The 12,211-nt window shown below is 35.3% G+C and overlaps 1 protein-coding gene across 4 annotated transcripts; it reads right to left on the bottom strand.

Moving 5' to 3' along the window:
• Positions 1 to 237: 237 nt before the first annotated feature.
• On the bottom strand, positions 238 to 12,134 carry LOC117324068 (solute carrier family 25 member 45-like). 4 transcript variants are annotated; one of them, XM_033879694.1, is made up of 8 exons: positions 10,755 to 12,134; positions 10,300 to 10,410; positions 7,138 to 7,192; positions 5,536 to 5,629; positions 3,610 to 3,653; positions 2,545 to 2,625; positions 1,933 to 2,185; positions 238 to 1,032 (listed from the first exon to the last, which is right to left on the bottom strand). In XM_033879694.1, the coding sequence occupies exons 4-8, from the start codon at positions 5,588 to 5,590 to the stop codon at positions 569 to 571; spliced, it is 897 nt and encodes a 298-aa protein (XP_033735585.1). In that variant the 5' UTR covers positions 5,591 to 5,629; positions 7,138 to 7,192; positions 10,300 to 10,410; positions 10,755 to 12,134; the 3' UTR covers positions 238 to 568. The 4 variants fall into 4 exon arrangements, with proteins under 4 accessions (XP_033735585.1, XP_033735586.1, XP_033735584.1 ...); XM_033879695.1 differs by having other exon boundaries at positions 12,054 to 12,133; XM_033879693.1 differs by having other exon boundaries at positions 10,300 to 11,388; positions 12,054 to 12,126.
• Positions 12,135 to 12,211: the final 77 nt, after the last annotated feature.

Raw genomic sequence — 12,211 nt, 5'->3', positions numbered from 1 at the left:
CTAGGGGCAAACGTGTGACCCCAGGGTCATGAAATTCACTGTTTTGGTAAAGCACCTTAATTAAGACCCTTCCATCTATGAAGAGTGTTTGATTCCACCATATCTTAGAGTAGAGAAGATTTTTGAAGGTTTAGTCAATTTGACCCTTTTTGACCCCACTCCTCAGACCCCTGGGGGGTGGGGACCATATAATTCACAATTTTGGTTGACCTTTAGCCATAAAAGCTTCCTGCCAAATTTCATTGAATGTGATTGAGCGGTTTTGGAGAAGAAGTCGAAAATGTAAATTGTTTACGGACGCACGAAGGACGACAGACAAAAGGCGATTAGAATAGGTCTCTTGAAACTTTGTCTGAGGGGACCTAAAAATACCCATTTTGATATCGTTTTTGCTCTATCAAATTTTTTTTTTTTAAAGAAAAGTTGCTGGCAGCAAATTTTGGATAAAAGCATTGATATTTACTGGCAAAATCTATTTTTTCCAAAATGAACAATAGACATACTAGAAATTGGGATACAGAAGTCAGAAATAATAACATAACTGGACCCGATATGATTGTATATCCTATTAAGCATAACTAACTTCCTCTCCAAGAAGTTTCATACTTTCAACATAAACCATGAATGTAACAGCATTAACTGGAAATGCTCTCAAAGCCACCATGGAGAGACCCCGAAAAAACACTGATAAACCGTCCTGCCTGTAGCAAGCCAAGGCACAATCTAGAAACCCTTTATAACGCTTACTATCACAGTCAGCTTGCAGGCGACTTTTCACCACATCAAACGGTATAATCGCCATCCAACTAAGAACGCCAGCTATACCACCCGCGAAAAAATTTTGCACAGCAGCAGGTATAAAAGGTAGCTTGCTTGATCCATTGAAGGTTAGAAACTCAAATGTCAGGAAGTAAATGCCGTTAGCTGGAACATCCCTGATACACTGAGTGGGCAGACCTCGATACATCCCCCTTAAACCATGTAGTCTCAAGATGTGTGCAGCACCTTCCAAAGGACCCTTGTAAAATTTGGCTATAAAGGAAAAGAGAAGATTTCTTTTGCATGGCACACTGGCATAATGGTAATCATGAAGTTGTTGGTAAGATATGATACTACCGGTATGTAATATATATCTGCTCTTTGTAACAATACAGTTATTGTTTAAGCCGATAAGATATGATATTATGTAATATATATCTGTTCTTGGGAACAATGCAGTTATTGTTTAAGCCAAAAAGGCATGATATTATGGAATATATATCTGCTCTTTGTAACAATACAGTTATTGTTTAAGCCAATAAGATATGATATTATGTACATGTAGTATGTACCGGATCTTTGTAATAATACAGTTATTGTTTAAGCCAATAAGATATGATATTATGGAATATATACCTGCTCTTTGTAACAATAGTTATTGTTTAAATCAACATCAATGCGGGAATATAGTCTGGTTTTTGATTTTGCATTGTTGAATTGAAATCAACAGCAATGATCATTTAAGAATGGCTTGAAATAGAGATTTGAAGAATTTCAAGATATATAGCAATACAGTGTATTTGTATTTTGAATTATTTCTTTATAATCGATTCTATAGAAAAGACCACAATAATTGTCAGAAGACAACATAGATCACAGAGTGGGTTGAAATTCGGAACCAATTTTTAAGAAGTAGGTCAAAGGTCCCGGTAAAATCTACAGGTCAATTAATGTATAAATGTAGTACCAATGGAAAGGTCTTGTCACAAAAACATACATGTCAAATATGAAAGCCTTATCTCGTAGTTAACACATAGTCATAAAGTGTTTTAGGTCAGCAGGTCCAAAACATACTACTAATGGAAATGTCTTGTCACAAGGAACACACATGTTAATACCACATACAAGAATATTATACCTCTCAATATGATTCAGCATATATTGAACACTAACCTCCTTGGAGGTTGCCATGAGGTATTTGTGACTGTAAAACGACCTTAATGACTTCTGCTGGGCATGCTGGGATCAACTGAACCACACCTCCTAAGCAGCCAGCAAATAGTATCTTGAGGTATGGAGGTGTACTGTTTTCTTCTTTATTTCCACCAAGTACTTTCAGTGTATATCCGTACACTCCGAAGTACACCGAGTTGATCACTCCAGCAGAAAACATGGGCCAGGATAATCCACGAAAAAACCCTTTGGACTATGAAAAATATGTGAAAATAATATCTTACTAATCTAGTATGGCATCAAAGTACGCAAATAGAACAGTTCAAAATTGTGACAGGAACATCACAGAAGCTGAAATATGCAAATTTGTTATTTGTTTCGATTACTTACTTCTTTTAACAGGTTTGGACTAGCTGAAACATGGATCATCAATTATCAATAAATAACCAGAGGTTCAGACCAGCACTTGACAGGAAATTATTATTTCTATTGAAAAACTTACTGCACAATTATTTTTTTTTTTTTTTTTTTGCAGTTCAGTTCGGACAGATCCATCCTCTACATATACTGAGGAGTGATTTGTCATCAACCATTTTGTTAAGGTTTACTCACCAGTTTCTGTTTTCTCACTGTGGACACACAATCCAGTAAGGACTTATACTTGTTCTCTGCAGACTGAACTTGTAACTGGACCTGTAGTTATCAAATATGATACAAGGTCTGTAATACCTTTAGTTATCAAATATGATACAAGGTCTGTAATACCTGTAGTTATAAAATATGATACAAAGTCTGTAATATCTGCAGTTATAAAATATGATACAAGGTCTGTAATACCTGTAGTTATCAAATATGATATAAAGTCTGTAATACCTGTAGTTATAAAATATGATACAAGGTCTGTAATATCTGTAGTTATCAAATACGATACAAGGTCTGTAATACCTGTAGTTATCAAATATGATACAAGGTCTGTAATACCTGTAGTTATCAAATATGATAAAGGTATGTAATACCTGTAGTTATCAAATATGATACAAAGTCTGTAATACCTAGGCCTGTAGTTATCAAATATGATACAAGGTCTGTAGTAACTGTAGTTATCAAATATGATACAAAGTCTGTAGTAACTGTAGTTATCAAATATGATACAAAGTCTGTAGTAACTGTAGTTATCAAATATGATACAAAGGTCTGTAATACATGTACATGAAGGTATCAAATATGATACAAGGTCTGTAATACCTGTAGTTATCAAATATGATACAAAGTCTGTAATACCTGTAGTTATCAAATATGATACAAGGTCTGTAATACCTGTAGTTATCAAATATGATACAAGGTCTGTAATACCTGTAGTTATCAAATATGATAAAGGTATGTAATACCTGTAGTTATAAAATATTATACAAGGTCTGTAATACATGAAGGTATCAAATATGATAATACCACAACATAACATCATAAGGTAATCTTATTGTTTGTGGGGACATACTAGCATTACAGATAATTGTTAATTCAGATACATTAGATTCTTCTGTAATATGATAATGTATAGGGCAATAGAATACATTCTAGTTGAAATCACCCAATATATAATTTATACATTCAAAATAATACTTGTATGATATATAGAATACATTTCTACATGTACTTGTTATTTTAGATTATGCTTACCTTAACAGTGTCAAAGGGGTGACCAGAAACTACTCCTACAGAACCTAAAATATTGGAAATACACAACTGCCGAATATACCAATTCCTATAGATGAAAAAGCATTCTCATTTCATCATGAATAAACGACATATATGCACAGAGCAATAACCCAAGACTTATAATCCATTAAAAACAATATAAGGCTACAGTGAAAAATAAAACATATCTATTTAGCTGTGGCAGAGATTAAGAGTTTAGCTGTGGCAGAGATTAAGAGTTTAGCTGTGGCAGACAGATTAAGAGTTCAGCTGTGGCAGACAGATTAAGAGTTTACCTGTGGCAGATAGATTAAGAGTTTACCTGTGGCAGATAGATTAAGAGTTTACCTGTGGCAGACAGATTAAGAGTTTACCTGTGGCAGATAGATTAAGAGTTTACCTGTGGCGAATAGATTAAGAGTTTACCTGTGGCAGATAGATTAAGAGTTTAGCTGTGGCAGAGATTAAGAGTTTAGCTGTGGCAGAGATTAAGAGTTTAGCTGTGGCAGACAGATTAAGAGTTTACCTGTGGCAGTGACATTAAAGTTACATGTAGCAGATATACTGGAATTACCTATGGCAGATATGAGATGTAAGAGTTTTCCTGTAGCAGATATGTTAGAGTTTAGCTGTAGAAGAGATATTAGAGTTTACCTCTAACAGATATGCTACAGATTATCAATTATCTGTAGCAGTTATGTTAAGATTTTTCCTAGCAGATACTTTAGTTTTCCCGTAGCAGAGGTATTAAAGTTTACCTGTAGCAGAAGTTTTAAAGTTTACCTGTAGTTGGGGTATTAGTGTTTACCTGTAGCTGAGGTATAAGAGTTTACCTGTAGTTGGGGTATTAGAGTTTACCTGTAGCCGAGGTATTAAATTTACCTGTAGCTGAGGTATTAGAGTTTACCTGTAGCAGAGGTATTAGAGTTTACCTGTAGCTAAGGTATTAGAGTTTACCTGTAGCTGAGGTATTAGTGTTTACCTGTAGTAGAGGTATTAGAGTTTACCTGTAGCCGAGGTATTAGAGTTTACCTGTAGTTGAGGTATTAGAGTTTACCTGTAGCTGAGGTATTAGAGTTTACCTGTAGCTGAGGTATTAGTGTTTACCTGTAGCAGAGCTATTAGAGTTTACCTGTAGCAGAGCTATTAGAGTTTACCTGTAGCTGAGGTATTAGAGTTTACCTGTAGCTGAGGTATTAGAGTTTACCTGTAGCTGAGGTAATAGAGTTTACCTGTAGCTGAGGTATTAGAGTTTACCTGTAGCAGAGCTATTAGAGTTTACCTGTAGCTGAGGTATTAGAGTTTACCTGTAGTTGAGGTATTAGAGTTTACCTGTAGTTGAGGTATTAGAGTTTACAGAGAACATGTCCACTATAACTTGTACATAAGTAACACAAGAATTATGAAACTTCATCAGCATACCTATGTGATATATACACTGTTGGATTTAAGACAGGGAGTACAGTCAAATGGCACTATTATGTGTGTGTGTTATTTCTTATAAATGTATTTTGGAGTAATTCACACAATTAAAGTGGTTTCAATCTAATGGTAACGCAAAATTTAACAATTAAAACACAATTTCTGGGGTGAAACTCAGTAAATTTCCATAACCATCACAACAAAATTATCTGAGTTACTAGTGGAAATTGGAATTAGACTTTCAAAAATGAAGTATCAAATATTGAGGTATGTAAAGCACCTACTTTATCTTCCTTATTTAAGGGAGAATTGATAAACCAGGTAAGGGAAGTGGAACAATCTGTGATACTACAGTACCATTCACCTAAAGCATATTGTTAATTATATGGAGAATTCACTTCTGAATCAGGATATAGAGAAACTCAAGTCACTGTTATATCAAGTACAAAATATCTACTAACACAGAATTATGTATATGTTCACTACCTGCAATGGCTCCTGATAAGTAGTCATTCAGTATATAAGACGAGCCCTTTTCCATCCTTGTTGTCTGGTCAAAGCAATAACTGGTCTGTTTTTCCTTTATGAAATATAGATTCATGTTGCATCTTAATACTTAAGAACTAGTGACATGGGATGTGTTGGATGCAATGTGTTGCACAAGGAGGAAATGTGTGTAGGTGAGTGGGGATATGAAGACATGATCTGCAGTCTTGTCGAGGAAAATCCTTCTTTCAGCAGACCATACGATAAAAGCAATGACTAATTCCATGTCAATACTCCCACCTTGAATTCATTTCAGCAAAACAACTGCATTGACATTTTCCAAAACAACAAAATACAAGCATGCTTGCCCGATCCCAGATTGTCTCAGAAATTCATTGTTTGTAACTGATTAAAGGGCCTACATTGTTTGTAACTGATAAAAGGGCCTACATTGTCTGTTTTGGTGATTATTTTCCAACACACATTCATGTCACATATTACTAGAATTCCACCATCAACTGCTTTAAACCATGCTTTATTACTATTGCAATCTCTGTTGTAGAAATGAACTACGTTTCACCTCATAATCACTTTGACCAATTCAACCAACACTAACATTTTTGCATTTTCATATCTTGTCTTCTTTCATCCTTCTTGGGGTAAACTTCGACGACATCAAAAGAGTTGATGCAAGAACCAATCTGAAGTATTCTACTTCCATTCTTAGTCTCAAATATAAAAACAATTTCACTTCCTTGTTGCCAATTAAAAAATATGAATCTAAAAATGTGCAATTTGACAGATGAGGTACCATTTTTATCAACCAATGAGGTAGCTCGAATAGGTGACTTTGCAATGTCGCAAGGAAAATAGTATATATGAGTTGCTTTCCTTTCTCCATCTCCTTGATGAGTTATACTGCTATAGTTATAAAAAGATAAAGGGATAAAACTCCTTAAAATAATACTAAAATCCAACTGCTGCCAAGCAAAACAAAAAATATATAATAATGATGATAGCGTTTACCAACAGGATCATCAATGGATGGACAATGTCAATAATATGATAATATGTAATTGCCTTGTTAATTTTTGATAGGAATATAAAAAGAAAACTATCATACTTAGTTATTTTGGTTATATTAGATTATACATGTGCATAAGATGTGGTTTTAAAAAGCAGAGAAATAATTACATTTGATTCCCATAACATTGTAAGTAAGATAAACAAATATTTTGAAACTATCATATTATGAAAATAATATACTCATGCATTGGCTTATTGGGCGTGCTGTAAGCTTGCTTATGTGCCGGAGAATAGTCTACACAATTTTTTGTGAAACTAAAATGGAAATCCCTAAAAAATTCAGACTTGATATCTAATTTCTTCTTTTTTTGGGGGGTTAAAATATTTATTGATCAAGAAGTAAAAATTAAAAAGCACAGTATAGTGTCATGACCGTTGATATCTTATAAATTGAAAGTTTCTCTTGCTATAATAATTGCTCTCCCTACAATATTCTAGTGAACAACTCTTAACACTGGTTAAGGATTCTACTCAGGTAATTTTGGCCCGTTACCTTCACATATCATTATAACATACCTATTGTATTCTCTGTACATTCCAGTCCTACAGAAATTCTTCCAGATCAGCAGTCCTGTAAATTGCCAAATTGTACAATATTTTTTATACATATGTATCAAACTTCAGAAACCTGTAATTCCAAATCAAAGAAACATAATTATGCAAATAAAAGTACCTGGACCATGTTCAGAGTTTTGCTAGGTTTTAAAGGTGTGTCCAGCTGTACTGGATCATGGGTGAACATCTTGTCTGTAGTAACACTAGTTATACCGCTACATCATTCATTTGATATCCACTACACAGATGTTACCAGGAAAACACAATGGACAGCTATCTATTTCACACAATGGTGGACACCTAATGCACAAAGTAACAAAACTAGCTTCTCATAAAAACTGGCAAATGCTATAATAGTGAGAAATTCGGTATGTTTTTGGTCATAGTCACTTGAATCACAGGGCCTGAAAACTAACATATATAGATAAATGATGTTTGTTTATTTCTTAATAATAGAATTGATCTGAACATTTGTAACCAATACACACATCCTGGTACCTCTGACCTCTGATTGATGTTTTAACAAGGCATCGCAAACGATACAAATCCCCTCGCGTGCTAACACATGAACTCTGACGCAAAATGGTGGGTGGGGTTATTGCAGGACATTGAAATAACATCAGTTGTCATTTGCTCTGAACTGCAATAGACATGGATGGGCTTATTATCAGGCATGGGCTATCGAGGTATTGCCATGTTGGACCAATATATGAAGTTTGGTCAGGATCCATTCAAAAATGAAGTCACAACAACGCTGACAAAGATTTTCTATAAATAGTAACGGTGACCTTGACCTTAACCTTGGCGTCCTGAAACACGAACTTGTTTGAGGTATTGCCATGCTTGACCCATATATGAAGTTTGGTCAGGATCCGTTAAAAAATTAAGTCGCATTACAGCGCTGACAAAGATTTTCTATAAATAGTAACGGTGACATTGGCCTTGACCTTGGCGCCCTAAAACACGAACTCGTTCGTGGTATTCCCATGCTGGACCCATATATGAAGTTTGGTCAGGATCCGTTCAGAAATGAAGTCGCAAGAGTGCTGACAAAGATTTTCTATAAATAGTAACGGTGACCTTAACCTTGACCTTGGCACCCTGAAACACGAACTAGTTCGAGGTATTCCCATGCTGAACCCACATATGAAGTTTGGTCAGGATCTGTTCAAAAATGAAGTCGCAAGAGCGCTGACAAAGATTTTCTATAAATAGTAACGCTGACCTTGACCTTGACCTTGGCACCCTGAAACACGAACTCGTTCGAGGTATTCCCATGCTGGACCCATATATGAAGTTTGGTCAGAATCCGTTCAAAAATGAAGTGGCAAGAGCGCTGACAAAATGTGAACATACGTACGTACTTACGTACGAACGGAACGCTATATCCCCTCCCCGACTTTCGAGGGGATAATTAAGGGGTGATGTGGCTTCAATTTTTATAAGGAAGCATTTTTGTACACAATGGGTAAATTCAATAATTGTGAGAAATTATGTATGTTTGATCAATGTTGGTACTTTAGAAGTCACTTGAATCATGGGGCCTGAAACTAGTTACATCACATATTTGGTTACTTCTTAACAATAGAACAGATCTAAACATTTTAACCAATAATACACAGGCCCTCTGGTACCTCTGACTTATGCTTTAGTTAAGTTATGAAGCTTGATTTTGTATAGGGAAGCATATTTGTGACACAATAAGCTCTCTATAGCTATCTATAAACAAGAAGGCTATGGACCTATACACTTCTGACACTAGACAATGCAGATTGTAATGAAGTATCTGCATGGCAACTATGTGAAATCCATTCAGTGGTTATTTTGAAGCAGCATAAAATTTTTATGTAGAGTGTACATGTACAATGAATAACCATGGATAAAACATGCTGGCTAAAAAGAAATTCATAACAAACTATGTGTTACTAATAAAATACAAAGCTATTTATAGTAGTGTAGCGGGACTGGACTGGGTCGATCACCGGTGACCAGGTAGCTCAATTGGTAAAGCATCCGGCTAGTGTTCGGAGGTCCCGGGTTCGAACCCCGGTCTGGCCGCTACATTTTCTCCTCTCCTGTTACAAAATTGGCGCCCAACTAAAATACCCATGGTGGTGGTATAAGGGTCTCGTGTGTCTTCGAGGGTGAAGACTTGAAAAAAAGGAGGGAGGTGTGTAGCGGGACTGGACTGGGTCGATCACCGGTGACCAGGTAGCTCAATTGGTAGAGCATCCGGCTAGTGTTCGGAGGTCCCGGGTTCGAACCCCGGTCTGGCCGCTACATTTTCTCCTCTCCTGTTACAGTAGCAATGACATATTGATATTGGAACCAGAAAATAGTTACAAATAGGCTCAAGACTTAGTGCATAATAATTTCCAATTAATTGGTCCAAGAGTGAACAATTTACCTGTCAAGCATGAAAAAAGCAATCCTATGTTTTTACTATTTTTGTTTTTACTTTTTGTTTTATGGAAACAATGTATGAAACATATTTTGATTCAGCTAAAGAAATTGGCAATCAATTTACTATTTACATTATCTTCAAATGACTGACCCAATTACCGATATTCCTCTGTTACCAATGGCAATAACTATATTTACTGTAGCAGAACTTGCCATATCATTTATCATAATCACACTCTATCAAGTTGCAATAAAACTGAATGGTATTTTAATATAGATTACAAAGCATAATTGGCTATAATCACTCCCAAAAATCCCTTCCTTTCTTCATGCACATCATCTTCTCAAATATATGTATAATACATATATACTTTCAAGAGAGCCAACAAGAGTCAAGAAATTTGATTTAAAGTCGCATATTATAAAACAGGACATTAGCACTGTAGTAAAATTAACATGATCTCAGTGCATGCATAAATTGTAGCAAATTTAAATATACATTTGTATATAGATTTATCAGTTTCATACTAATACTGAAATAATAGTTTCATAATGGACTCTTGTAACTCTCACAAGCGTCGCTGAAGAATAAATTAAAACACAAGGTAATTCCTGTAAACCCTCTTGTTTTCAGAGAGTAAAAAAACCTGTACATGAATCAGAATTAAGCTTTTCAGAAATTAACTGGAATGACCAGTAGGAATAAATGAAAACACATACCGTATAATGATCCAGAAGATAACACTGCAATTTCAGGTCACACATGCATGGGCACTACTCACAATCCTAGACATCCTTACAACTGATGGCTGTTGGCACTCGACTTCTAACCTAATGTGTACAAGAACACATTCTCACCATCCTCTATTTTACTTATGTTCATAGTAAGCAATACAAATGATAGTGATCTCAATACTGAAACAAAATGTTACAATTCTAATTCACTTCTATATGTGAATAAGCTGATGATTGTTAATGTTAAATAATTAGAGAAGTAACATCTATAATACATTTCCATCAGTGCTCTTTACTGAATCTAAAGAGTAGTTTTTTCCAATATTAAGTGTACGTTATACATTGAACATGTACCCGGTATATCACCGATGAGTAATGCATTCACTAGCCTAGAGGTTTTCACAAAAAAGGGTATTAAGGTGATTCTGAGGACCCATTACCTGATTGTAAAGCACAGTATCCATCATGTAAATTGTGTATTTGATAATTTTCTGCAACTTTACAAGGATTGCTCAATTCTAAAACTTCCTAAACTGTAATATATGACTATTGACTACCAAGGAGAGAATTAGGGGGTATACTTAACAGAATATTTAACTGATAAGGAGTGGTGAATTCTTTGAACTCCATTCTTATTACTCAGTAGTAGAATCCTCATTTCCTAACTGTCTGAACATTTTTCTAGATGCAAGTTACCCAAACTGTTGTGCTACATAATAGCCAACCAAGGTATGCTACCTTTACAAGCAACTATAAAAGCTTAGCTTATACATAAAATACTAAGTAACACTTAACAATATATAAGACTCCAGGGGGATATTACTCAACCTGTTTAAAGATATTTTGTCCTGATATAAGAAACAGCCAATGCACTTCATATAAAGTGTCAGTTCAAGTTTCGAGCTATATATGCAGTACAATAAAATGCATTGTGCAAATGCCTAGTCTAGTTATGAGGAGGTGGATAGGGATGAACGCTGGAGACAAGATAGCTCAAATGGTTAGAAAGTCTAGAGTTCGGAAGTCCAGGTTTGACTCCTAGTCTTGCGGTTGCATTTTTCCTCTTCTGTTACACTAGCAAAAACAAGGACATATATTTCTGTAAGAAGTATGTTCCCTGTCTAGACTCTAGAACAAGACAATAAAGTTGTGTAAGAGGAAAATAAAGCCATCTATGTAAGCTAACTAAAGAGCAAGAAACATTGTTTACAAGAATACTCAAAAATTGAAAAGTCAAAAACTAAACAACTATGCACAATCACAGTATGCAAGTCGTTGAAATGTATCCGCCACAATTACTGACAAAACCATGATGTATTCATTCTCCAAGTAGTATATTGCAAAACTCGAGCATGTGCAAGTCTATCACAGAGCCTACTTTCACTTTCACAATTTAGCATCTAATGACTTAAATATTGATAAATTTCCAGTTCAAAGAATGAAATCATAACATCAAAATACTTAAAACATGCCCCAAGTCGTATGAAGCTTTGGTTTGTTTAAACGGATTAGAGGAAAACTTAAATTGGTAAAAAAAATCACGAATGTTATTGACATAAATCGGAAGCGCCCCCTGTCAGCTATTTAACATGAATTCCCCGGATGTTGTTTTCGCAGACAATTTTCCAAATGTCATCAGTGGAGCAACGGCAATCCCTCTCTAGTTAAGAGTGCCGTATACGTAATCATGAACTTATATGAAGATATGAACAATAAGGGATAAAATTTTAGATGATTACATGTGAACATTTAAGAATTGTGGGTGAAAATGGAACTGTTTGTTGCGTGTGCTCCCACTGTTGAATCATGTGTTTCCGCCATTGAATGGCGTACAACGCATGCGTACCAACGGAAGTATGGGTAATTTCTATCGCCCACGTGATAATCAACCAATCGC

This window comes from Pecten maximus, chromosome 3, assembly GCF_902652985.1.
Source record: "Pecten maximus chromosome 3, xPecMax1.1, whole genome shotgun sequence".
Lineage (NCBI taxonomy): Eukaryota > Metazoa > Mollusca > Bivalvia > Pectinida > Pectinidae > Pecten > Pecten maximus.
Note: the sequence above shows the minus strand (reverse complement) of the source record. Positions and strands in the feature narration are given on the sequence as shown.